This window comes from Delphinapterus leucas, chromosome 15 (assembly GCF_059928025.1).
Source record: "Delphinapterus leucas isolate spDelLeu-1000000601 "Yukka" chromosome 15, BTC_Dleu_Yukka2, whole genome shotgun sequence".
NCBI lineage: Eukaryota > Metazoa > Chordata > Mammalia > Artiodactyla > Monodontidae > Delphinapterus > Delphinapterus leucas.
In genome coordinates, this window is record NC_143143.1 from 9,421,996 (window position 1) to 9,448,067 (window position 26,072).

At 56.0% G+C, this 26,072-nt stretch overlaps 3 protein-coding genes and 1 non-coding gene across 5 annotated transcripts in view; 2 read left to right on the plus strand and 2 right to left on the minus strand.

Annotated features, from left to right (window-relative positions):
- The window catches only part of DNAJC30 (DnaJ heat shock protein family (Hsp40) member C30), a 31,208-nt gene extending 27,773 nt beyond the window's left edge, over window positions 1-3,435 (minus strand). The window contains exon 1 of one of the 2 annotated variants that reach the window (XR_016387761.1): window positions 2,224-3,435. Coding sequence is in view for 1 of the 2 variants with exons in the window: in XM_022588073.2 (XP_022443781.2) it covers window positions 2,726-3,406 (681 nt within the window). In the remaining variant the exon portion in view is untranslated. Of the gene's footprint in view, window positions 1-470 lie in introns of those variants that run through there. The other variant, XM_022588073.2, reaches the window with a different exon arrangement.
- A 120-nt stretch (window positions 3,436-3,555) lies between these two features.
- BUD23 (BUD23 rRNA methyltransferase and ribosome maturation factor) lies at window positions 3,556-14,846 on the plus strand. Its single transcript, XM_022588076.2, has 12 exons — window positions 3,556-3,662; window positions 3,766-3,803; window positions 5,154-5,249; window positions 5,345-5,427; window positions 5,523-5,619; window positions 7,581-7,677; window positions 8,913-8,963; window positions 9,702-9,787; window positions 10,020-10,065; window positions 10,232-10,290; window positions 14,314-14,403; window positions 14,549-14,846. Exons 1-12 carry the CDS (start codon window positions 3,615-3,617, stop codon window positions 14,601-14,603), a joined length of 846 nt encoding a protein of 281 aa, XP_022443784.1. The 5' UTR covers window positions 3,556-3,614; the 3' UTR covers window positions 14,604-14,846.
- LOC115803814 (small Cajal body-specific RNA 20) lies at window positions 13,771-13,902 on the plus strand. Its single transcript, XR_004024604.1, has one exon.
- A 724-nt stretch (window positions 14,847-15,570) lies between the features above and the next one.
- STX1A (syntaxin 1A) lies at window positions 15,571-25,623 on the minus strand. Its single transcript, XM_022588074.2, has 9 exons — window positions 24,534-25,623; window positions 24,076-24,175; window positions 21,193-21,267; window positions 20,334-20,407; window positions 20,130-20,238; window positions 19,966-20,039; window positions 19,020-19,157; window positions 17,325-17,435; window positions 15,571-17,017 (listed from the first exon to the last, which is right to left on the minus strand). Exons 1-9 carry the CDS (start codon window positions 24,816-24,818, stop codon window positions 16,940-16,942), a joined length of 1,044 nt encoding a protein of 347 aa, XP_022443782.2. The 5' UTR covers window positions 24,819-25,623; the 3' UTR covers window positions 15,571-16,939.
- Between the last annotated feature and the right edge of the window lie 449 nt (window positions 25,624-26,072).

Here is a 26,072-nt window from a genome sequence, read left to right on the forward strand (position 1 = left end):
AACGAGCACAGCATGGAGCATGCTGGGCCCCTCTTGTTCAAAGTCTCTCTTCCTAGGTCCAAACTTATAGTTTTGTTTCAGTTTGTGACCAAAGGGAGAAAAGGGACTGAAGCTGACCATGTCTCAGCCTTCCTCCTCTATCAGGAACTGGGGAGCAGCCCCTAGAAGGCAGGGGCTAATGTCCATGGCCTGGTTTAGCCTCTCCTCCCCAGGGCAGCTAAGAAGCTGAGAAAGGACAACTGCAGGGGGGCCAGAAAGGGAGAAATGATATAACAGGAACAAGCTGGGGAGGGTCCTTCAAAAAGCCTCCCACACATCTCCCCTCCCATGAAGAGCCCAGATTGAGTTTCAGGGATGGTAGGGAGTGGGGTCTCTCAGAGTTTAGCTCTGGCCTAAAACAAACAGAGGCAGGCAGGATGGCACTATAGAATAGAGTGGGCCCGGTTCCAGGCCTAAGGAGAGGCTTAGAGTTGGATGATTAATAAATTTTATTGACTACCCTGTTTGGAGTTGCATGGAATGTTCCAGAAGTTTCACAGAGTCTGGACCCCACTACTCCAAGCCTTCTGGGTCTACCTCCATGTTCTGGGGCCCAAGGGAATGTTCTTCACTGTGATTTTCACTGAGAGAAAATGAACTTGAGAGATCTATGTCAAAGAGGCCATGAGAAAGATCCCAAATTATCACAGACCGCTAGTGCTTTCACAAACAAGACCCAAAAGAACCCCAACTCCATTTGATCAAAACTTTGATAGAATCTTGCCCCAAGGACACTGTTATGCCCCAACTCCTTGGTTGAAAATCACCAGCCTCTGTACTTTTTACTAAGCTTCACTTCCTGTAGTTTGTGCTTTGAAAAGACTTTCCCTCTTGTTTTCCAGATATGAAACACAGTAACATTAAATGTTCTTTTTTAAAGTACATATGCCCTTTCCCCCAAACCAAGGCTTCATGAGCCCAGCATGTCTGAACCAGAGTAGGCTTAAATCTTTACTACTGAATCATATGGTCACTGCAAAGCCACGACTAAGAGTTTGCCCCCGACCTCCAAGGCTAGAGAAAACAGAATGGTTCCCAAGAGACCAAGTTGCACTAGCTATGGGTTTCTCCCAATTTATCCAAGGACTGCCACAAAAGATTGAGTGCAGGAACTGGTGTTAATATAGCAAAGCACCTCTGGCTTTGTTTAGAACCTACTTAGGCCCTTACCTTTGCAGAAGATCTCCTGCAAAGGTTTTCCTACCCCACAGCTTTACGCTCCACAGTACATACCTGAGAACCTACCATCTCACAGCTAAGCCACACCCCACGTGCAGTGATTCACCGTTAAGAGAACTGGATTACCACAGCTCTAGCCAAGTGACAACCCACTGCACCAATTAGGAAAAGAGGAAACAAAGAACAACCAAAAAACCCTCAGCCAGCTCTGAATAAGGAAGTGCGCTTCCATCCTGTGCCTCCTGTCACTCAACAGTCTGGTCTACTCAAACTCCCCCAATTCCCACAGCTTCAAGTAGCCATGTTTCAAGGACTTGGCTTGTAGGACCTGCGATAAGCACTGCCAGCGAAACAGGAGGCTGGGCCACACTCAGGTGACTCAAAACTCCCAGTTTGTTGCTCTATTTTTGGGAAGGGAGGAGCTGCACAGTTAGCAATGGGGCTGGCTGGTCAAGGGATGACCAGGCGCCAGGCACAGTGTCCCAAGGACAAACCTGACTCTGCTGGCACTATATATATATATATATATATATATATATATATATATATATATATATATACATGTATGTATGTATGCATGTATATATATATATATTTTTTTTTTCTTTTTCCCCCCTGCTGCTGCACCATGTGGGATCTTAGTTCTCCAACCAGGGATTGAACCTGCGCCCCCTCCAGTGGAAGCACGGAGTCTTAGCCACTGGACCGCCAGCGAAGACCCTGGCATCATACTTTAATCACTGAGCCTATTAGAACATGGATAATCAAGTGTGACAGACCGAAAGAGAGCAAACGATTTGCTCCTCTGCCATCACGCCCACAGAGTAACCTCTCCGAGGTCATACATTAGATAAGCATGGGAACAGGAAGGCTCATTCCTTACGCTCATGACCTTGCTTTCTTTCCCACTCACACTCACCACCAACAGAAGGCGGAGTGGGGTCTGACCACCAAAGAATGGCCAGGTTCCCACAGATCACATCCTTACCCTACACTGGGCCTCACCTGTGGCTTGGGGAACTCACAGAAAGACAAGTTTCTCATCACCCCAGAATTTTTCTTTTGGCAGTCACAATTGGTCACATTGCACGTTTCAAGGTTACAGAGGAGCCCCACGCTACACACTTGGGGCAGGAGCAGACGAGTCTTGCTCGGAGCTTTACAGGAAAGCCACAGCAAGTGTTCCAGAAATTGACAACATCTGGAAGCAGGCACCCCAGGGCCTCCAGGAAACCCCTCACTCTCAGGCTTTCGGGACTCCTCATTGGGAGCCTTTTTCTTGGGCATCAAAAAGCCTCCTTTTCTGGACCAGCGGGGTAGGGATATGCAGGTCAATGGCTAAGCTGGCCGGGTGGGGAAGGGAAAGCTGAGAGCAGTTCCTTCGGACCCCAGTAGAGGTAGACAACAGCAGACAATGGAGGCAACGGGTTCAAGAAGACAGGAAAGGCCGTTTTCTTGGGGGTTGGGGGGCGGTGGCGCGGCTGCTCCCCTTCCCTCCGCTCTCCGATTAAAAACGAAAACCCATGATGATGAAAACTGTGAGCAGAACCACGAATAAAGCCGTGTCTCGGGTCTCGTCCCAGCGTAAGCCTTTCTTGGCCCGGTCCTCCCGCTGCTTGCGAAGGGCCTCCCGCCGGGCCCTCAGGCGCCGCTCGCGCTCCAGCTGCTCGCCGTAGTGCGCCTGGTAGAAGGCGTCAAAGTCGAACATGGTGCGGTTGGCTCCCGACGAGGCCTGACCGCGGCCCTGGGTCCGAGAGGCAGGCGGCTGGGTGCGGGGCGAGTCGGGGTCGGCGGCGGGCGTCTTGGAGGGCCGGACCCCGGGGCCGCGCAGGTCCTCGTCGCTGAGCAGGCCGCGGTCATACTTGCGACGCAGGGTGGTATTGCCCAGCACCACGTAGGCCTGGGAGATGCGCGTGAACCGCTCGGCAGCCTCGGCGCTCCCGGCGTTGCGGTCCGGGTGGTAAAGGAAGCTCTGCCGGTAGTAAGCCGCCTTGATCTGCGCCTGCGTGGCCGTGGAGGGGACGCCGAGCAGCTCATAGAGCGCCGTGCGCGAGTACGGGCCGTCGCTCCGAGAATAAGTTCTCGCTTCTAGGCCCAGGCCCAATCCCAAGTTTTGTGGAACCCCCCGGGCCTGCCACAACCTCCACAGTAAGAGCCGTGACCATCTCACATCGCGCTGGGCGGCCATCTTGAATGAGTCAGGCGGGCGGTGCAAGATGAACTGGCCAATGGGAGGCGTGCGTTTTTCGCATCCAGTCGGCCCTTGTAGCCAATCGAGTAAAAGAGAAGGCGGGGAGATGGGTGGAGCATGCTATTACGAGGCGGGCGCCAGGCCGAGGACATAAAAGCCGGACACCCGAAGCAAATCGCGCGAGTGCTGTTGCTGAGGCGTGGGAATGGCGTCACGTGGGCAGAGACCTGAGCACAGCGGGCCTCCGGAGCTGGTGAGGCCTGTGTTCTGCGGACACCCCTTTCTCTTCTTCTGGGGCCTCCGCGTCTTGATTTCTTCCTCGACTCCCCACCCTTTTTTTTTTCTCGTCCCTGCAGTTTTACGACAAGAATGAAGCCCGGAAATACGTGCGCAAGTAAGTGGAGCCTGGATGTTGCGAGGCGTCGGGGGTCGGGAACCGGCAAGTTGCCCTGGTTGCGGAGGTTGCTTGGAAAGCACGCAGAATTTGGGGGTGGGGGAAGGAAGAGACCTGAGTTGATCCACTTTTGACACTGGAAGAGTCAATTTTAAACTTAAGAATGGGTCTCAGTAACCTTAACATCAGAATGGGAGGGATCACGCCTACTTTCTCTCGTACGACAGCTTATTTTAAGCATGTGATAAAACAGGTAGGACGCAGTGGAGATGTGTAAGGGATCAGTGCTGTTGGGGGGAAGGAAATAATATTCATGGAATGCTTACTGTACGCCGCAGTTTACATTATCTCAGTAAATCCTTAGGACAGCTGTTGGTAGAGTATCTGAATTTCGTAGAGGAGAGTTTTTTGTATAATTATGAAGTTAGTTAACAGATGACGGCTAGAGCAAGGACTTCCAAACCTTTTTTTCCGATACAGTATTCTGTAAGAAAGTTCTGCAGATATCTCTTTTCTCTTTTTTGTTCAAATTGGAGTATCAGACAGAGTCAGCAAAAACCCTTTGGTCAGTTGTCATTATGTAGCAAATAGAAACTTTTTTCCAGTTGCAGAGCCCTGTGTTAGGCATTTTGAAAACTGGTACGTGTGACTCTCCCTGGATCTTGGGAAAGCCAGATACACTCTAGACCTCTTCTGTTCAATATGGTAACCAGTAGTCGTCAGCCATCTATTGAAACGTATTTAATCTGATACGCTTCATGTGAAGAAAATGTAGAATGCTTTATTGTTTTTTATGTTATGTATTGAAATGATGTTTTGAGTATACTGGATTAAATAAAGTGTAATATTGAATATGTTGGGTTAACTATTACTACGGTTAACTTTACATATTTAATTTCTTTTTAAACGTAGCTTCTAGAATGTCCCAAGTGGCTTGCGTTATGTTTCTCATGGACAGCACTGCTATAATTCTTATTGTGTCTTCTTCACCCTTCTATATGGGAGTAGCTACAGTGGATAATTCTTCTAGAAGACATGTATTTAAGTAATACAATGTCAAAGCCTGGTAGAGTTGAAAATACCCAATGGTTGGTCATTAGATAAATGATTTGTTAACTTCACATTAGCTCTGCAGCTACTACAGTTTTAATTTGTGTCAGAACAAAATAACATGTTGTATTACATGGACTTTTGGGGTCACTTTTAAATAGTTGTAGTCCAGTTTGTTGACCGGGAAAGGGTACCTCAGGATGATTGTTCCTTTTTCTCTTTCTTTGGCTTTTCTTGGTCTGGGTGAGGTTTTAGCCCAGAGCTCCTTTACCACTTGCTTGTGTTTCTGCCTTTTTATAGCTCACGGATGATTGATGTCCAAACCAAGATGGCTGGGCGAGCGTTGGAGCTCCTATGTCTGCCTGAGGGTCAACCTTGTTATCTGCTGGATATTGGGTGAGATCCTGGGGCTCACTTCAGATTGTCCAGGTAGGTGGTGGGATGTCTTTGCTACTCACAGTGTTGAGTCCCCGTTTGATTGTGTCTTCCAGCTGTGGTTCTGGGCTGAGTGGAGATTACCTCTCAGATGAGGGGCACTACTGGGTGGGCATTGACATCAGCCCTGCCATGCTGGGTAAGTATGTCCTATTTAGCACTGGAGTGGACTCCCCTGCATGAGTATGGAACAGTGATGCAGATTGATTCCTCACCTACTTTTCTCCAATGTAGATGTGGCCTTGGACCGAGACACGGAAGGAGACCTGCTTCTGGGGGACATGGGTCAGGGCATCCCCTTCAAACCGGGCTCCTTTGATGGTTGTATCAGGTGAGAGTCTTCAGGTCCTGCTTTTAGTCCTGCAGGCCAGTGCTTCCCAAACCTGGCTGTGCAGCAGAATCACACAGAATACTTAAAAATACACATCCCCCAGGATTTTCAGATGTATAATGTCAGAGCAAGACCCCCAAATATGTATTTTTTTGTATTTCAAAACTACTCCTGTGATTATCTTGCACTGCCAGGTTCAGGCACCATGGTATAAGTTTCTTTGCTTTGTGTGTGGGGGTGTGTGTGTGGAGGGGTGGTCTTCTGCGCCTCTAGGAGCCATTTTGTGGGTCCCAGCAGCCATCTTGTTGACTTCTTTTCAAAGGACTTTGTAGTGGAGAGTGACCCCAATTGCTCCAATCTCTTCGGTGGCTTAGGAGTCGTTTCTGTGGCGTCAGGTTCAAGTTTTGAATGTGTACGTAGTACTTTGATAACAGATCTTAGAACACTGAAATTACAGTTAGAAACGTCAAGTTGTTCTTTGTCTTCTGTGGTAAGTTCTGTTTAGTATTTGGTTTAGTGTTTTGTTGGTGGGGTGGAGGTAGGGGCTAGGGTAGGAAGTCATAGTTTAATCATTACCTGGGGGAAGACCTCCTGTGATAATAGATTGAGCTGTAGTGATACACAGTAGGAATCTGGGTGAGGAGTACAAATCTGGATTTGAAGGTTTTTTTTAGGGTATGGGATTAGCTTACATGTGGGAACAAAGCAGGAGGGGAGAAAAAACATTTCAAAGATAGCAATTGCTTTTTAGTAATGATCAGGGGAGATGTTCTAAGCTGCAGAAAACCAAAGGCCAGCAATTTGGTCTTGTATGTTTCAGGAGTAAATAGTCATTTTTAGTTTGTTTTTAAGAGGAGGGGTGGTATGGCAGGCTTTTTCTTTTCAGCATTTGTTACCTGCAAGAAATTGTCCAAGGTGCTATGCTGTTTGTGGAAATAAAGGTCCCTGTTTTTAAGACTCCATGGTTTTTTAGGTGCTATAAGATGTGGACCAAGTTACTAAACGTGAGCCCCAGTGTGGGGTGTGTACTAGGGAATCATGGGACCCACCAGAGTTATGAAGAGAAGTAAGAGCACAGGAAAGCAGGAGGGGCCGGGGCTGGGCCCTGAGGTTGGGAGGAATTTGGATAGTCAAGGAGAGGGTTTCAGAGTGAAGGAACAGTGTGAGCAAAAGCACATAAGTGGGTGGGGAAAGGAGTCTAATAGGTGTAGGGAGGAATGAGAAATTCTACGGAAGATGAGATTGTGTGGGGTCGGTTCCTAGAGGCTTTTAACTCCATCCCGAGAAGTTTGGGTTTTACTCAGTAGTTGATGGGGAGCTGGGGAGTGACGAGATCGGGTCTGTGTTGTAGGAGGATTATTTAAAAGAAGAGAGAAGACGCGAGAGGAGAGATAAGTTAGGTTGTCGAAGCAATGGAGGCGGTAATGAGTGCTGACCAAGGAGAGTAGTGGAGGAACGTAAAAGCTGGGAGAGGCGGTCGGACACACCAGCAGGGTTTGGGGTTCTGTAGATGTATGTGCACAGCAGTGAGGAGGGGAATGTCAGAAAGGAGGACATAGTAGCTGCTTGAGGCTTTAAATCTGGGGATGGTGGAGACAGTTAGCAGGTACAGTTGAAGGAAGTGATTTAGGAGGAGAGCGAATGGCTTTGTGTAAGTCCAAAGCATATTTCCCTTGATTGGAGGAAGGGAATGAAGGGGTAGGTGGCAGGGAGAGCCTTGACCTGCTGAGTAATGCTAAACTTGAGATGTGTGCAGAAGCAAGGTTAAGGAAATGTTTCCTTGGACTGGCCACGAGAAGTTCACATTCACCTTCGTAGACCCTATTTGGTCCAACGTTGTAGAATAGTGACCTGGAGTGGACCTGCACGTGCCAACAAAGAGTCGTGGGCAGGAGGGTTTCGCCTGGAGATCGAACCTTGCGTATCGCTCCCTTTCCTGATTAGGTCCCTTCCTCTTTCAGCATTTCTGCGGTGCAGTGGCTCTGTAATGCTAACAAGAAGTCCGACATTCCTGCCAAGCGCCTGTACTGCTTCTTTTCTGCTCTTTACTCTGTTCTGGTGAGTATGAGATCTCCTTCCCACCTGGGCTGGCTGCCTGTCCCTCCCTTGCCCTGCAGATAGCATGATGAAGTGGAGGTGCCCCATGGGAATGCCATTTAGATGGGACCACACGGGATGGCAGGACCTCATTGTTGGCTACTTCGGTCCAAGTCTTCAGCCCCCAAAAAAGGAAAGCTCAGGGGGCTGACGCTCTAGTGAAATGCGAAGACACTGATGTCAGAATCTGAGACTGATCACAACTCCTGTGTCCAGTCTGCTGAATACCAGTCAGAAGTTGGCTTGGGGGCCTGGACGCCACAGAGGGAGGACAGGGACAGCATTTCGAGGCCACACAGAGGACACCTTCTAGAGTGCTCACATCCTTCAACTCCCACCTTGCCTTCCACCAACTGCCAGTGCTCAGATGGGGAGCAGGGTGGTTATTTACCACTGAGAGAGCCTTTATTAGCTTTTCCTTGTCTTTTATTTATTTGTTCGTTTGTTTATTTATTTATTTGGGCCACACCGCTTGGGTTCAGGCCCCTGCAATGAAAGCGCTGAGTCCTAAGCACTGGACTGCTGGGGAATTCCCTATCTTGTCTTTAGAAGTGATGGTGTTGATTTCCACTGTTTACTAGGATTAGATGACAGTCTGCGATTCGAAGTCCTAAAAGTGAGTTCCTTCACTTTTTTTTTTTTTTTTGGATCCAGGTGTTTCTTGGTCCCCTTAGTCCCCTCACCTCACCCCTGGCTTTCTTAGAGTGGGTTGTTCTGGCAGATAGCTGCGTCTTGTGCGTTATATGGTTTCTCTTCCTCTCAGGTCCTGGGGTTAACCCTGAAGTTCTGAGGGCCTTTGTGTTTGGTTTTCTCTCTGCTGAAATGCTCTTCCCTCAGACATTTAAATAGCCCAGCCGTCTACTACATTCCGGTCTCTGCTCCAGCGTCCCTCAGAGAGAGGCCTTCCTTGACCCAGAAGTAAACTTGATAGTTGCTGTCATGCACCATCCCTTGTCCTAAGTTATTTTTCTTTTTGGCACTTAATCACTACTGTAAATTAGCTACCTCACCCACTAAAATGTGAGCTGCAGAGGTTCGGAGGCTGTCTCTTTTGTCCATGGCTGTTTCCCAGCCCTGAGAACAGTATACCTTGCACATAATGGGAACTCAATAAATATCTCGTGAATAAGGAAAGGAGGAGTGTCTGGGTCCTGACCCCATGGGATATTTGAAAGATAGCCATGTTTCTGTTGCAGGTGCATGGAGCTCGGGCTGTCCTGCAGCTGTACCCTGAGAACTCAGAGCAGGTGAGCCCTTTGGCTAGTGGAGGTGCAGGGAAGGGGGAGGGACCCAGAATAGGTAAACATCATCGTGCTGCTCACCCACCTGCCCTCCTGCTGTTGGGAGGTGACGGAACAAGCAACCTTAGGCTGCTTGGTGGGAAGGGAGGGGCCGAGCTCCTGGGAGTGGTCCCCGTGGCCCCTGCTGGCACATTTTATGACCTAATGTGCTAAGGAAGAGGGAGGGGTACCTGGGGCGAGGGGTGGGGTAGGGGGGTCTGTCCTCTCTTGACAGATAAACCATCTGATGTTACTGATTTCCATAACCGGGGGTGGGGAGAGGACATCAACAGTTGTCTGTTCTATGGAGTGTGATGCATGAGCAGTGAGGGGTAGGAGGTACCGACTCTGACGGACAAGTGGCGAGCTGTCCCTGACTAATAACATGAATGAGTCTGCCTTGCAGTTGGTGGCCATTCATCTCCTGAGATTTGAGTCGGGAGGTGGGTCCCTGGGCTAGAAAGTGAGAATCAGGGGGACTTGGTTGGTCTGTAATCCCCCGAGGGAGGTATCTGCCGTGGCTGGTTCTAGGCTGCACCTTCTCTGCATGGCTTTCGGGGACTCAGAATTGGGAATAGTCTGATAAAGACCCTCACTTCTCCCAGACAAGGTCCATTCTGGGACCAGAGCGGGGCCAGGGGAGGGGGCGGGAAGGCTGCTGCTCCCCCAGCCGCCCTGCCTGACTGCACGCTCTTCTCTCCCCAGTTGGAGCTGATCACGACCCAGGCCACCAGGGCCGGCTTCACTGGTGGTGTGTTGGTGGACTATCCCAACAGCGCCAGAGCCAAGAAGTGAGTGCCGGGAGCCAGGGTGCTGCCCGTGCTGCAGGAGAGAGGGTGGCGGTGTGGCCCTCACAGCCCGCTGATGCGAGCACCAGAGCAGTGCTGAGCTGGGTCACTGGGGCCCCGGGCAGGCAAGAGGCCTGGCTGTGTCTGTATCTGTTTGTGGCAGGGAGGGGGAGGACTTGTCTTGCTCTGTGAGCCTTTCTGAGCCCAGCCCTCACTCTGCACTTTCTTGTTTCAGGTTCTACCTCTGTTTGTTTTCTGGACCTTCGACCTTTATACCAATGGTGAGGGACCTTGAGTTTGTAGGCCCATCTCTTCTGGCTTCCCTTCTTCTGGGGCCGGGCCATCTACCTGTTAGAAGGGCTCAGGCCTGGGTGCCAGGCCTTCTGGGGTGGGGCAGGTGGGTTGAGAGATCTCCAGGGTGATCTGAGAGCACTTTGGTTCCTGCAGGCCCGGAACGAAGATGATGAGGAAGAGGAGGCCAGGGAGTCCACGTTCACGGTTGAGAGGTAAGGCTGTCAGTCAGCCCTGCCTAAGGCGCAGGCAGTTCCTGCCACCAGGTTCATTAGACACAGCAGCACGACTCCTCCGTTTCCCTCTGCTTTCACCAAGTCTGTCAGGGTCCGGTGTGGCAGAGACACCAAGGCGGAAATAGGACCTGGGAACCCTTTAGACCTGTGCCTGCACCTGCCTCCGGCTGAGCTAGTGGAGCCCTTCCGGATGTCTGTGGGCAGCCTTCCTCTCTGCCTGCCCTCTTGCCATACCCAGCAGGCTGTCCCCTCCTCCCAAGGCTGCCTCCTCCACCTACATCCCAGACCCCATCCCCACTTGGCCCCTGTGGCTCTCGTTCCTCTCCCGCATCCTCATGTTTACCCTCCTGAGTCATCCCCATCAGCACACAAACATCCTGCGCGATTTCTCCTGTCTTCAAAAAGGGTCCTCCCTTAACCCCGTAACAGCTCCTGGCGGCCACCCTGTTCGTCGGCTTCCCTTTATGACCGAACTCCTCACACTGTCTCCTCTGCCATTCTCACTCCTCTCCTCTGGCTCATGCTTGTCTCATCACAAGTTGCTCTCTTTTTTTTCTGTACGCGGGCCTCTCACTGTTGTGGCTTCTCCCGTTGCGGAGCACAGGCTCCGGACGTGCAGGCTCAGTGGCCATGGCTTACGGGCCCAGCCGCTCCGCGGCATGTGAGATCTTCCCGGACCAGGGCACGAACCCGTGTCCCCTGCATCGGCAGGCGGACTCTCAACCACTGCGCCACCAGGGAAGCCCCACAGATTGCTCTCTTGATCAAGGCCACCGCCAGGCTGTCTCGTCAAACCCATGGTCACTTCCCAGTCTTTTTTCCTTCTCCATCTTCATTGTAACTTGCCTGCTCATTAGGAGCTGATGCAGCCGATCGCTCCCCTAACGCTTTCCTCACTTGGCCTCCCACCCACGGTCCCGGTTTTCTGTTAACCTCACTGGCTGTTCCTTCTTGGTCCACTCTGGGGCCCACCCTGGACCCCTTTTCTCTCTGTGCTGCTGCCTTAGACACCAGCTACAGGTTCAGAACCTCCAGGTTTCTGTGCTTGGTCTCAATCCCACCTCTGCTTTCCAAACCACCTCCCCTCCTAAATATCCATACCTGGACTTCCCACGGGTCTCTGGAACAAAACAGAGCTCTTGGTCTTCATCCCCGAACTTCCTCCCTCCATTCTTTCCATTCTCAGCCCTTCCTGTTTTCCTTACATTTTATATCTAGTCACTCCATCCCTTTTCCCCACTCCTACCTGGTCTCTGTCTTTGCTGCCTAGATTACTGAAAGCTACCTCACTTGTCTCCTTACTTCTGACTTTGCCTCTTTGAATTCATTTGCTGTGCAGCAAGACGGAGACTTCCCTTTTCCTTTTACTTTTTTGAAATGTAAATCGTATCTTGGCATTTCTCTGTTCAGTATCTTCAGTTGAGTTCTTGTTACCTTTATTTTCCCTACCACCTTTCACTGCTCTAAATCATAAGTATTCGTTTACTTGGTATTACTTCTGTCCCCAACTAGAATGAAAACTTGGTGGGGACATGCACTGTATCCCTGAAACCAGAATAGTGTCTTGTTAGCAAAAGGTGTTCAATATTTGTTGAAGGAACAATTGATTATAAGGTAGTGAAGAAGGAGGTGATTTCTTAGTTCTGATTAGTAGAGGTGAAAGGTTTTCAGACTCTTAAGACGTTTAAGAGGAAAAATGAGCCGAGAATGGATGAGTTAGGAAGGCCCACCTGTGGTGAAAATCATGAGTGCGGTCCTCCTGTCCACCATGGATTGATGCCCTCTGACCCATTGGCCCTCCGCGGTCATCTCCCTTAGCTTCCTCAGCCCATTTCCCGTGGGGACTTGGGGGCTCTCCTAGCCGTTTCTGCTCTAAGGTGCCCATCGCTTGCTCTCAGGGAGTGGTCCCGTCTCCTGCTTCCCCTCCGTCTATCTTAGGCTCCCTCTTGTCCTCACGCCGGTGTCTACAGACGACGTGTCCTAACTGTAAACTTAGGTAAGTTGTGGGACCTGATCATCCATTTCTCGTGTTTAAAATTGGGGGGGATGTGCCACCCTCTTGGGCAGTGAGTTGAGTCGAGGGCATGTCTGTACAGGACTCAGCACAGTGCCTGGCGCGGACCTCATTTCCCTACAGGCTCTTCCTCTTGAAGTCCTCGGATTTGAGGAGGGTGGGAGGAGGCCTTTGTCTACTGTAAGGCTGATCGGGCTTCTCCCGGTGCTGTCACTTCTGTCTGATCACATTCAGGCCACTTACTGTAAATAAATAGGTAAATCAAGGAAAAGTATTTTAAACCTTTACCTGACTTATCTCTAATTTCTTCTCCCCGCCCCCCAACAACTTTGCTTGACCTATGTATTCCTTAATCCTCGTCACCCAGCCTCTACCGTACCACTCGTCAGCTGCTCTCTCCAAAGGCTCCGTCCCCTCTGGCATTTGCACTGTGGACTCCGCTTTCCTCTTGGCACCTGTGGTCGCGGTCGCTTACCGTCTTCACTGCTCCCTTTGTCTCCTCTGATGACTCTTTCCCATCGTCCCTCCCGCAGCTCACATCTTGCCCCCTGTTCACTGTGCTACCCCAGAGCTCGTCCTTCCTTAGAGACTCCTGGGGATTAGTCCTGCATCTGTTTAGTCCTGCATCTCCAGCAGCCTGCTTTGCACCTGGCACATCAGACTCCTGCCCCCTCACTGTAGGCCCTCTTAACTTTCTTTCGTGAACTGCTATCTGCACACCCCAGAGTCTAGGACATGTTGTGTTCCTCCTGTGGTAGAAAGCCTCGCTGCTTCCTGGAGGGAGAGCACGCTCCTTGCTGGTTGGTGTTCACACCTCCATGAACTGGACCAGCCAGGTGGGATTCTGAGTTGGTGTTTTTTTTTAATCTGACTTTTACTATTAGGTTAGAACAGATGAGAAGTAGGAGCCGGAAGGGTGTGTCATGCAGTCCGGCTTCCACTGGTCCTCAGGCGAGGAGGACACTTACGAGGATGACTCAATCTTCAGCTGACCCTCAGAGTCTCACTTGGACCCTTCCCCTTCTTACACTCAATGACTCCAGGCAACAGGGCTCTTCTGCTCCCTAACCTTCCTCTTCAGTCCTTTCCCTGTGCCTCATTTTCATGTATTGCTTCTTGTCTGGAATGCTGGCCCGCCTTCTGCATGAAGCAGCTTATCTCTGTGGCCCTCTCCTTTTCCCCATCACTGCCTTAGCAGCTCCTGGCCTCCCTGCTCTTGCTTTGCCTCGTGCGGGTGGTCGCTACCACAGCCCAGCCGTGGACTCTTCAGGGGCAGGGCTGGTTCATAGCCACTGTAGAACATCCACGGGCCGTGCACGCAGGTACTCAGGGAATGGTTACTCAGAGGGCAAGCAGCCTCCGTGGTGTGTTCGACGCTGAAAACAGTTGGATTCCAACTGCCAGGTGGGGATGTGGTTTGAGGGCCCAGGCTCCCCTGTTCTCAGGGCCTCTCTCCCATAGAGCTGTGGGAGGTCCCTTTTCTCCTCAGCCAGGACTGGAGGCCAAGATCACCCCTTGAGGATCATTGTCAGGGCTGCCACAAGTGGGGCAGCCTTGTTTTCCTACCTCAGACACCTGTAGTTGCTGGGAGCCCCAACCTGGTCTGTACCAAGCGTGCTGGCCTCACAGCCAGACTAGGGCCTGCTTTCCTTGGATCGGCTCTTGTGAGCCCCAAAAGTAGCTTGGCCCCTGCCTGCCCCACAGGCAGGTATGTATGTATGCCTAACCACGTGGTCAACCGCGTGGATGCCTGCGAGCGAGGGGGGTACCCCACGTCTCCTGCCTCCTCCTAAACAACCGCACTGGCCCCAGCAGATGTCACCAGGAAGGGGGTGTCCAGAATGGGGGCTTCTGTTGTGGAAGGGGCATCTGAGGCCACCTGACTCCGGGGAAGCTCACCACACTCACTTGCTGGGATTAACCTGGGTGCCAGCCAGGCCACTCTGTCCTGCTCACAGGACCTGCTCACAGTCGTGTCTCCTGCACAGGGTCCCGTACAGGATGGCGAGGCGGGGAGTGGTGAGGAAGAGCCGACAGTGGGTGCTGGAGAAGAAGGAGCGCCGCCGGCGGCAGGGCAAGTGAGTGCGGGGTGGGGTGGGGGGGTGGGGGGGGGTTCTGGCCACCCAGGGCCCGGGGGCTCACCTGCCTCAGGGGTCCCAGGGGGTCTTGTTGTTTTTCCTGAGATGGTCCTGTTCTTCCCGCCCCTGTTACTTCTCCACACAGGGAGGTCCGACCTGACACTCAGTACACCGGCCGCAAGCGCAAGCCCCGCTTCTGAGCAGGCGGCCGCGTCCAGTGGGACAGCTCGGGAACCACACAGTTGTGAGCTGTGCCATCCAGCCCAGGCACTTGCTTCTGGAGGGTTTTCTACATATTAAAGTGCCTACTTTATCATCTGACAAAAATAGTGTTTTAGAAAAGTTCTAAAAAGGTTTAAAGTTCTAAAAGTAATTTCTTCACTAAAAAAAGTTCTGAGAGCATCTTATTTTGTTCTAAAAGCAGTAAACCACTTTCTGTGGAACTCCGGCTCTGGCATTTTCCAGCTCTGTGATCCTAAACAGATTTCTGAAGTTCCTCTCTTGGTGAGGGCTTGATTCCCAGGTTATCAGTTAGGGTTTAAAGAACTTAATGTATGAAAGCATTCTTTTAACCTGCAAGGAATAAGGTAGATTAATTTAGGGCTGCTTATATGTGACTTAGATGAGACTATATTATGGATAACAACACCAGGCAAAGTTGGGAAGCATGGGCAGGATGAAATGAAAGGTATCCGTGGTACCCATTGGCCTGAGGCCTCTGCCCAGTCTCTGGTTTCCCTTTGGTCTGAAGGCACTATCCAGCCCAGCGGCCTGGGCTGACTTTAACCCCGAGCCGCCGCGTCAGCTGACCAGTCCAGCACTCGGTTGCCTCTGGGGCCTGTCTTCTCTCCAGTCACTAGTGGTCAGAAGGACAGGTTCGGCCCCGGGTGGGGGGACTGTCTAGCAGGGTGATGAGAGGGGATCCAGTGGTGGCTTGTGACTCCGGGAAAAGTGGGAAGAGGGGGTCGATCTGGGCCCACAGTACAGAATAGGCGTCAGGTGTTAAGCAGGAGTGGAGAGATGTTCAGGCTGGGGTGGAGGGGCCAGAGGGTCTGGAAGGTGAAGGCCAAGGGAGGCGGCTGGGATCCTTGGTCTCTGAGCCCCGTGGTGCCACGTAGGATCAGCCCCAGTCCTAAGGCCGTGACACTAAGAAGTCTAGAGCAGAGGCATGGTACAGGTACAAATGTTTATTCTACATAAAAACTTCACAAAATGGGCAGCTGGTTGTACCAAGACCTTTGGTGAAGGGGTGGAGGAGGGGGAGGGGAGTCGCTGTTCAAGAAGGCAACACGGACAGCGGTCACAGTCACTGGGCAGGAGCAAAGCCAAGGGAAGGCGGGGCTCAGACCTGGCCCCGGCCCCTGCTGCATGCGCTCGCATGCATGCTCCTTGCCTGTCAACGGGCGACAGGGGTTTTGGGTGGGGGCACACCTCAGACTTGAGAAGTCCCGAGACAGTGGGGAGGAGGGAGGTGCCCCTCCCTGGCTGGCTGCTGAATACTGCATCCCAGACACCTGACACCCACGTGGCACGTCAGTGGGGGGCAGCGAGGGCAGGACGAGATTGCGGGCGCCTGAAGGGATGCTGACTTCCCGAGCACAAGAGAGCAGGGACCACTGTCCCAAACATGCAACACACAATGGCTTGAGGACCCGACTAGGGCCTGCCAGGGAGAGTGGCTGGCCCGGGCTGTGGGCTTTACCAGTGCAGAGGCCTGACCGGGGCCCGCTTTGCCTCCCTAGCTCCGAGGGTGGCTGGAGACCAGGCACCAGTCAGCCTCTTCCAGAATATTACCTGGGGTCAGGCGTAGCCCAAAGGGGTTGCTCCTGGGGCTGTAGGAATGTGGGAAGGGAGGCTGAGGCAGCTGAAGACCTGTTGGACTCTGCCCCGAGGCAGGGGAGGAAGCCTGGTCTTGACACGGCCAGAAGCCAGAAGCCTTACCCGGCCACGGCACCCTGAGCCTCCCTGGCAGTGAATTGGCTGTTAGAGGCTTAGAGCTGGGCTGTCTCTCAGGGCCACCCTTCCCTGAACCTGAAAAGCAGCACCATGTGGCCAGCTGGTCCCCAGCCCTCAGGGGGCTTGGCTTATGGGGACAGCTGGAGAGGACACAGGATGGGGCAGATGGGCTGGTCAGTAGGAGGCAAGGTTGGGGTCCAGAGAGCCTTGATCCCAGGAGAGGGCAGACCCCAGGCTGGAGTGGAATTACTGAAGGCTGGGGGAGGGGAGCATAGCTGACTACCCCAGGCAGCCCTGTCTATAAGGGGAGCGGCCTGGGCCAGGGCCTGAGTCTGTCCCTTGCCAGCCCATCCCCACCGGTCTGGCTGTTGCCCAGCCTGGCTCCCCTCTGCCTCCTCTGTACAGACGCACACTGTCACAAGGATCATGCACACGACGGCTCAGGGCAGGGTGGGAACGGGGGCCCTGTGCAGAGAAAGCGGTATGGGGTGGGGAGGAGAGGGCCCGAGCCAGAAGGTGGCAGCAGCCAGGCGGCCTCCCGGCGTGGGCCATCCAGAGCGCAGCGGCGGTGGGGCGGTCTCTACCCGAAGACGCCTCCGAAGGTGGAGGCGATGGCGATGCCCAGGACCACACAGCAGATGACGATCATGAGCTTCTTCTGCGCGGGGAGGCGAGGAGAGGCCTCAGCGGGAAGTGGCCCGGAGGGAGGCTGAGCCTCTGGGCAGAGCTTTGAGGCCGTGGGGCGGCTGGGGAGGGGTTCTGGTGAGCGATGAGGGGTGGAGAGTGGGGGATTGAATGCGGGAGAAAGCGAGGGCCTGGAACATGTCTGGGTGGGGTTTTAACTGGGCACCAGAGGCTCTGGTCAGAGCTGAGGGAGGGTGCAGGCAGAGCGCGGAGGGGGTTGTGACGGTCCGGGGGCTCTGTGCGTTGAGGACGTGGGCTCGGGCAGGGTTGGGGCTACTGACCCGGCGAGCCTTGCTCTGGTACTTGACGGCCTTCTTGGTGTCAGACACAGCCCTCTCCACGTAGTCCACTGAATGTTCCACGTTGTACTCAATCCTGTCAATCATCTCTCCCTGCAGGGCCAGGGGCGCCCGAGCTCCAGAGGGCCCCCCTCAGGGTTACGAGGGGCCCAGGGCAGGATTTCGGGAAAGCAGCCTGAGGTCAGAGAAAAGGGGAGTGTGAGGGGGATGGGGCAGAGCTTCTCACCCGTGCCCTTCGCCTCTGCCAGGCACCCCGGCACCCTGCGCAGCTCCCTGAAATGCAGCCGTCCTGGGGCGGGAACTGGCCATGCAGCCTCAGCCAAGGGGGCGGGGACCATGCAGAGGACGCTCAGAAGGGGCCCTGACCCCGGGGCTGGGCAGAGGACAGCACAGGGCAGAGGAAGGCAGGGGCGGGAGTGGGTGGGCTGGAGTCTGGCCAGAGTGACGACGGTGAGCCCCCCACTCCATCCTCCCCAGGCACGATGGTTCCGTCCAGCCCTGACAGGCTTTGGTCTTCAACCTTTAAGATCCCCCTGCCCGGTCCCACAGGCCTCGTGGGCCCTGCAGTCTGGTCCCAGGAAGCCCCCAGAAGCCACTCGACCATGACAATGCCCAGGACTCCCAGCAGCAGCGTGTTGAGGGCTGGCCGCTCTCTCCAAGCCCACTGCTCCCACTGGCGTCCACAGCACCATGGTCTCTCGCCCCAGTGGAAGCAGCAGCCTCCTCAAGGCCTCCCTGCTTCCTAACTCGGGCCATGCCACTCCTACACTTAAGACCCTCCAGTCTAGAAGAGACTCCAGCAGCCCAGCACTGCCTGCCAAGACTCCACCGCTGTCATCTCCAGCTCTCCCCGTGCTCTAGCCGCCCGGATGTCCTTTCTGCTCCTCACATAAGTCAGGCTCTTGCTGGTCTCAGAACTGTGGTGCTGCTGGTCCCTCTGCCTGGGCCAACTGCTTCACTCTTCCCCTGGGAAGTCTTCGGAGCTCAAATGCCACCTCCTCAGAGAGGCCTTCTCTGACCACCCCGTCCAAAGTGGCCACTGCGGTGACTGTGTCACTCCAAGTGTGGCCCTTGGACTAGTAGCGTCGGCATCACCCTTGAGCTTGTGAGACATGCAAATTTATGAACCCCCACCCCACCTACCAATGTCTGGGAACGGGGACCAGAATAGGGGAACGTATAACAAGCCCTCCTGGTGGCCCTGGAGCACTTTAAAGTTTGCGAACCGCTGCTCTGTCACGTCGCCTCCTAGCGTCTGGCACAACTGGAGAATATGCCATTCATCGTTTACTTATGCTGCCCTTTTGCCCAACAGACATTAGCTCTCAGGGAGCAGGCCCTCAGCTGTCCTGGTCACGGCTATACCTCTGGCTCCTAGAAAAGTGCCCATCCACAGTGCCCACATGACACACAGCTGGTGAACAAGACAGGACAAGGCTGGGTGAAGGTGGGTAGGGCCATGCAGGGCCTGGGGTCTTGGAAGGCCAAGCGGAGCCATGCAGAGAGGATCCTTCAGGTGGGCAGGACCCTAAGGGCAGTTTCAACAGCACGTGGTTAGTTACCTGAAGACTTGGTCCCTCCCGGGCAGGGCAGCGTGGCGGGCAGAGAGGGTAGGGTTAGTGCCGCCCTGAGTGCTGCTGGGGGCTGGGGGGGGACGGTGGGGCCCCGGGCGCTCACCTGGCTCTCCACGAGCAGGGCCATGTCCGTGAACATGTCGTGCAGCTCCCGGATGCTGCTCTCCAGCTTGATGATCTCACTGTGGCGCGTCTCGATCTCGCTCAGGGCCTGCTTGGAGATGCTGGAGTCCATGATGATCTAGAGGGTGGGAGCAGTGGGCTGGGACCCAGGGACTGGCTGAAGGGAGCGGGGGTGGGGACTGGGACAGCAAGAGGCCGAGGGTGGAAGCAGGCCACCGGGATGGGCCGTGGCCTGAGCAGCACGTTCTGACAGCAGAGCCTGAGGCTTCTTCCTCAGCCGCAGCTCTCCCCCCACTTTCTGCTCGGCGCTTACTAGCTGTTACCTAACTTCTCTGAGACCTGATTTCCTACCTGTAGATTTCCTACCTGTAACACAACCCTCCCCACCTGTGCCCGTGCATAGTAACAGCTGAGTGGTAGTTGCCCCGAGGGGCCCAGGCCTTGAACGGCCTTTCGGCCTCTCTCCCATCCCCTCTCCTCCTGTTCTTCCTCCCACACTGAATGTAGCCGACACCCCCTCCTAGAACCACACGCCCAAGCTGCCTCCCCTACCTGTGTGCCACCTCCTTCAGGAAGCCCCCCTGCCAGGTAGAACATGGAGCTTCACTTGCATGTAGAGAGGCCAAGGGCACCGTGTCCTCCAAGAGGGGTAAAAGGTCCTGAGGCTGGTGGAAGGAGCCCCTAGCCGGTGGCAAATGAGCAGGGGTAGCTAGGAAGCGGACCCGACTGGGAGGAACCGGGAGACGGGTCTTAATTCCCCCTTTGCCCCTAACATTTGTGTGACCTCTGCCTGGTCCCTAAGACTCTCTGGGACTCGGCCTTCTCTTCTCTAAAACCTGCCGCACAGGTGGCTGTGTCCAAAGACTGCCCAGATCCGGCGCTCTGCACGCACACCAGGGTCCCCAGGGGGAGGGGTCCACACTCACCCCGGAGGCAAAGATGGCGGGGTTCCCACTCTCCAGCATGTCCTCCAGCTCCTCGCTGGTCGTGGTCCGGCCGGCTGTGAGCAGGGGTCACTCTGAGCCCGGCCTTCCCCAGGGTGGTCCGTGGCAGCCCGGCCCCGCCCCTTGGCCCCACCCCCTCAGCTTACTGATCTCCAGCTGCCTCTGGATGCGGCCCTTGCAGCGCTCGCGGTAGTCAGTCTGCGTGGTGTTGTACTCCGACATCACCTCCACAAACTTCCGGGACAGTGTGGAGTGCTGGGCCCGAGATGGGGGTGCGGGTGTTAGGCCCACCCCACCGGGCCCCACAGCCTCAGGTGCCTGGCTGCCCGCCCCAGAGGTCCCGCCCACACCTGTGTCTTTCGGATCCTCAGGTCAGCGGATGAGCGGCTCAGGCCTTCCTCCTGCTCGATGCTCTGCTCGATGCCTGGGGAACAGCCAGCTGCTGATAACCTGCCCCATTCACCGCTGCCTCGCCACCCACACACCCAGGATCTGGCTCAGGACCTCCCCTGGGGGGACGTGTGTTGTCTGTTGAGTGGGGTCACACAGGAAGCAGAGCAAGAGGGAGCTCCAGGCACTGATGGAGGAGGGGCCAACAAGGGCTCTTCCAGGCATGATGTGTGTGTGGGTGCGTGCATACACACACACACAGACACACCTGTGAGGCCTCAGGCACACACCAAGCTGTGTATCTGTGTGTGTGTGCACCTACTATGTGCTAGGCCTGGTGGCTCAGGCCCACCCTGTCTCTCTCCTGCTCAGGAAGGCTGTGCATGGAACGAGGAGTGGGGCATGCCGTGGAGGGGGTCGGGGGGTGGGCAGGGCTAGGTGGCCACAACCACAGGGCACGGGACCCCTAGGCCTGTGCTTTCCAGGGCATGCATGCCTGTGCTCACGTGAGCGCGTGGGGGCTCCTGTGTGGGACCAGGCACTGCTGGCCACTCCTTTAACTCTCTTTAGCTGACAGTGTCCAGAGTGGAACACTCCCTGGACGGAGCCTCAGGCATGTGTCCCAAGGCCCAGCCCAGAGCCTGGCACAAACAGGCCTTGCCAGGTAGCTGCTAAGTAAATGGCGCGTGATGGCACCCTCACAAAGGAGAGAAAGACCCGAAGTACCCCTCAGAGTCAGTGAAATTCCATGGGCTGTGTGGAGGAAGCAGGCCTGGAGTGCCCCCCATATCCCAGACAAGGCCTGGAGCCCAGACTCACTCTTCAACTTGGAGCGAACTTTGTTTGCTGTCTTCTTTATGTCAGACATGAGTTCCTCCAGCTCTTCCTTGGTTTCTGGGGAGGTAGAAGGGGTGGCGGGTAGACACCCTGGGCTCCCCCATGCCTGATCTTCAGGCTCAGGCCCGAGGGGGCTCTGGGCAGACCCTGGGTCTCCCCTTGTCCCCTGGCTAAGAGTCCGCCTGCCCCTCCAATCCCGGGCCGGGGCCACACCAGCTGCAGCCTCACCCCTTCTCGTGTGCCTTCCAAGGAGCCTCCCTTCTGCCTCCGCTGGCTCCCCCCAACCCCCTGCCGATAACAGATGGGGCTAAATTTAAGGCAGAAGTAATTGTGGAGCAGCTGGTGATGCTGAAGGTGGCACTGGGGAACGTTTACTTGATAACTTGCCTGAGTTGAAGGTGGAGGTGCGGGCTCACCTAGCGCTACCTGGTGGCTCTGGGGGTGAACATCCAGCTGATGGGCTGATGCGGGCCAGGGGCCAAGGAGGCAGAAGCCAGCCCCCATCAAGCACCCTGGGCAGGGCAGACCCTGTTCTCTTCACAAAGTCCCCCTCCCCAGGTGCTGAGCTCAGTGAAGGCCAACTGCTGGGTGCCCGGTAGGTGGATGGGGGTTGGAGGCACCCGGCCGGGTGGGAGCTGTGAGAAGAGCTTCAAAGAGGTGGGCCCCTGGGGTACAGTCAGCTCTAGAGGTAGCATGGAGCGGGGCTATGAGGGAGTGAAGCTGGGGGAGGGCTGTGGCGTAGTTTCTGGCCCTTGTTCCAACTGGGACCATCTCTGTAAAGCTGGGAGAGGCCATGGAGGTGCCCAGCTAGCCCTGCTCCCTGCGAGGGGTTGGCTGGCAAAGTGGGGCAAGATGGCTGCTTCCCTCTGGGGTGCTGGGTGGAGCCCAGCCTCAGGGCAGCCCCCCATGGCTCCACCCCCTGGAGAAACCAGGACTGAGCTCCTGGCTGGAGCCTTTCTCATCCACCCTGTGCTTGCTTCTGGGGTTGGGGCTTCTCCCACAGGGGACTCGGGAGGGGCATTTACAGTGGCTGATCAAGTGGGAGGGCCACTTCCCAAGTGGAATGTGAATGAGGTGGAGTGGGGGGCTTCCAGGAGCGGGGGAAGAGGCCTTGTTCGCAGCAACAAAGGCAAACTCGGTTACCAGCTGCTCTGACGTCACAGCCTCTTTTGCTCAGACCCAGAATAGCCCAGCCTGGATGGCAGCCCCCAGAGCAAGCCTTGGCCCAGGAAAGCCCCCCACTCACTGCCAACTTTCTTTGTGATGCCCCCTCAGCTCTGCTCCGCCTCTGCCCTAGAACCCTTAATGGGGAGCCCCCTCCCCTTGGGGAGTGCCTGTTAGCCCATGTCAGTGACCGTCAGCCGGGTCCTGACTGCCCAGCTCATGGGTGGCAATTCTAAACTGGTCACTAGTGCTGTCTGACGAAGGTGGCACAAGGCAGCCAAGGCTGGGGGAGTTGGGCAGTTCTGTCCCCTGCCTGCCCCACCTTCCAGCAGGTGAGAGGCCAACTCCCAGCTCTTTATAGTCTCGCCCCACAGTCAGCCCCCTCCTGCGCCTCACCAGGAGTGACCCACCAGGGACACGCGCTGACCCGGATACACACGGGCCCACAGACAAACCACATCACATACTGCCGTCCCAGACAAACCTCTAGGGAAAGGGGCAAAGCACGACGACACAGCAGCTGCACTGGATGTACGCCCTGCTCTGGGGTGTCCCTCTTTCCTTCCCACTTCTTCCTGGGCTAGTCTCCCCGGCTCCCAGCTGACTCACTCTGCCTTCAAAGGGCCTGGCACTGGCCTCAAGTTCAAGCACACTTTGGGGCCGTGGAGAGATTTATTCTGGGTGCTTGAGGATGCCTGTGGGCCTGGTGCTGAGAGGCCATGGATAGGGAGGCAGTGCTGGAGTTGAGAACAAAATCAAGCTTTGGGTGCCTGGGTGGCGGGCTATGGGCCGTAGGTCCTTTCCCATGAACACCTGGGCAGCAGCCGGACCCTCCCCCGTGCTTTGTCCTGGGGCGCCATAGGCTGGCGCCTTCCAAAGGAGCTGGAGAAGGGAGAGGAGGTGAGCAAGCCGCAAGAACAGGCAGGCAGCGCACACACCCAATCTAATGAGTCCAGGTGGCTGACCTGGGCCCCAGCCCGTCACTGCCTCCCCAGGGCTGAGGGTGAGCCCCCTCTATGAGAGGGCGTCACGGGCCTGCATGCCGTCAGCCTGGCCCACGTTAGTGTGGTAGTAATCAACACCTCCACGGGAATCGTGACAGCCAGGTCAGTGGGACCCGTCTGGAGACAGTGAAACGCAGACCCACACAGCCTCCCTGTGCAGAGGGAGAGAGGTCACTTCCTGGAGCCCTGAGAATGCCCGGCTCTGGGGTACCAATGGCCAAGTGCCAGGGCTGCCAGCTTTTTCCGGAAACTCTGCCTGCTTGGCCGGCTTGCCCTCCCACAGCGCTGATGCCTCAGAGCTGCCATCTGCTCCCCTGGGGAGGCGAGGGAGAGGGAGAGGCTGGGCTGAGAGGCCTTCTATTGATCAGAGGCCGCTGCCTCCCTCCTTGCTCCCTCCCAGAATCCCCGGGCTACAGCCAGCTGGCCAGCCATGCCGCCTTAGGAAACAGCCAGCTCACCTGGGGAGGGCGGGTCCGGCGCCTGACCCCGCCCTTCTCAACAGGCATCCGGTAGGTGGTACTGGGCACTGACCCCACCCCCACCCCGGGCCTGGGACAGCTGTTTCCTGAGGCTTCCCTCGGAGCCCTCCGCAGCCCGGCCAGGCGCAGGCAGCCCTCAGCCGGCCAGCGATGAAGGGCGCCCCTCCGCGGCAGCGCCCCCTGGAGGCCTGCGGGGCTCCGCACACCGACGCACTCACTTTCATCAGGGTTGGGGGAGGCCAGGATGGCGCTGTGCTTCCGCTTCACCTCCTCCACGCTCTCGGAGATCTGGTCAATGAAGCCGCGGATCTCCTCCACCTGCGGACCAAGGCCAGGTGGTCTGGGGGCAAAATCCAGGGGGGGCGCTTCTTGGGCCCGGGGCTTGCCCAGAGTAGGGCTGGAGGTCAGGGCTCAGGGCCAGACCGGGCCAGGCTTCAGGGGGTAGGTGAGGGGAGGTGGGGCTGCTCCAAGGATCCTTCTAGACTGGGGTAGGAGTAGGGAGGAATGGGCCAGCCCAAACTTTGCTCCCCTCTGAGCCTCAGTGGGCTCATTAGCTGGCGCCCGGGGGCTGCTGAGCCAGGCGCAGGCGTGTAAGAGCCCTGGCCTGCCTCAGAGTTGAGACGTGGCCACCCTGGGTCTGCCAGTGTTTGGGGAGACGCAGGTGTGCTGCTCCCACCTGTTCGAAGAACTCATCCATGAAGCGGTCTCGGTCCACGGTGACAGTGACATCGTCATCATCATCGCTGTCCTTGGCCTGCACAGAGGTGTGCACACATGAGCGGACCTGTGCTAGGACCACTGGGCCCCACTGGACCTGGGACACCCAAACTGCCCAGCACCTACATACAGCAGGCCCGCAGGCTGCAGCTCCAGGGCCCTTGGCAGGGACAAGGCCTGGCTGTGCCCTCAGCTCCCAGCCGCAGTGAGACCTGGAGGATCCCTGGGGACCCAGCATGATCATGGAGAGAGGCCTTGCCTGTCAAGTTGGTGACAGGGCCAAGTATCCACCTCCGTGCCAGGCACTCCTTCCCCTGCTCAGCTGCCTCCCCTCCCCCACGGGACTGGGGTCCTCCGAGCACACCCCTCACCCTAGGGTGCTGCTGGGGAGGCCCTGCCACAGGCTAGGCAAGCAAACCTCAGGGCTTAGTCCCCCGGCCACTGGCCCCAGCTCACACCATGCCTGAGACAGGTTTCCTGGAGTTCCCAAGCTGGTCCTGAGTTCCAATCTCCCTCTCAGGGGAGGGCCATGCAGGGGGAGGCCTGGGCACCACGAACACCTCCCTGCCAAAAGGTGGAATGGCTCAGATATGGGCCATCCCCACAGCACCCAGGCCGGCTTGAGAGCTCCTGCCTGTGAGGGGCCTCGGATCCGCCAGGCTTGCTCCCTCAGACCTCGGGGAACTCTCCCTCCTTGTTAGTCTTGACATTGATCCTCTTTCCTTCCAGGCCCAGAGTTGGGTCCGGCAGGCACAAGAGGCCAGTCACGTTGCCACTTGGCCCGGGGCCTGCCTCAGCTGCAGGTGCAGGCCTCACCCCGCGGCCCCAGGGGCAGCCGTACAAAAGCCAGCCCATCAGGAGGTGGGGGTGATTACACCTCTGACTTCCCAGCATGCCGGCCACTCTCATTACTGCCCGCCCCACACCTGGAATCAGCCATGGTCGGCCCACTCTGCTGGCAAGGCCAAGGTCCCTCTCCACAGCCAAGGCCCAGATGCTCAGGGCAGGACGGTCACCTGGGTTCTCGGGCTGGGTCATGCCTCCTCATTTCTCAGCGCCCCACAGGGGCTAGAGGCCCCACTAGCCCTCACCCTGATGCTCTCTTGCGAGGATGGAGGCAGGCAGAGGCTGAGGGGATGGGGAGGCTGAGGGGCCAGGGAGGCTGGGCCCCCGCTGGCTGGGGAAGGGGCCGAGTTCTGGGCTCAGCACAGACACTGACTGGCTGAGGGACTTCCCCTCTGGGTCTGTTTGCTCCTCTATGAAATGGGGACAGTGATGCCATGCTGGGGGAGGCGGGCTGAGAATGGATGGGGAAGCCCAGCATGTTCTGTAAAGGGCTGTGGCCCTGGGGCTCTCGGGGTCCCACTACCCCACCAAAGTGGGACCAACCAAGAGAGGGGGTTGGTTGGGAGCTTTATGGAGGCGGCCCCCCTCCTGAAGAGATCACACCTCCTCCCCCAGCAGCTAAAATAAATCCTCGCTCCCACAAGTGCCTGTG

Bases quoted from the DNA above. Each gene is read 5' to 3' on its own strand.
- BUD23 (XM_022588076.2), top strand. From the start codon at position 3,615: ATGGCGTCACGTGGGCAGAGACCTGAGCACAGCGGGCCTCCGGAGCTG. The intron at 3,804-5,153 runs GTAAGTGGAGCC...GCCTTTTTATAG, and splicing joins GCCCGGAAATACGTGCGCAA to CTCACGGATGATTGATGTCC. The intron at 9,788-10,019 runs GTGAGTGCCGGG...TTCTTGTTTCAG, and splicing joins AACAGCGCCAGAGCCAAGAA to GTTCTACCTCTGTTTGTTTT.
- STX1A (XM_022588074.2), bottom strand. From the start codon at position 24,818: ATGATCATGCTGGGTCCCCAGGGATCCTCCAGGTCTCACTGCGGCTGG. The intron at 20,408-21,192 runs GTGAGTCTGGGC...GCTGTTCCCCAG, and splicing joins AGTTCGCTCCAAGTTGAAGA to GCATCGAGCAGAGCATCGAG. The intron at 20,040-20,129 runs GTAAGCTGAGGG...CCCTGCTCACAG, and splicing joins CCAGAGGCAGCTGGAGATCA to CCGGCCGGACCACGACCAGC.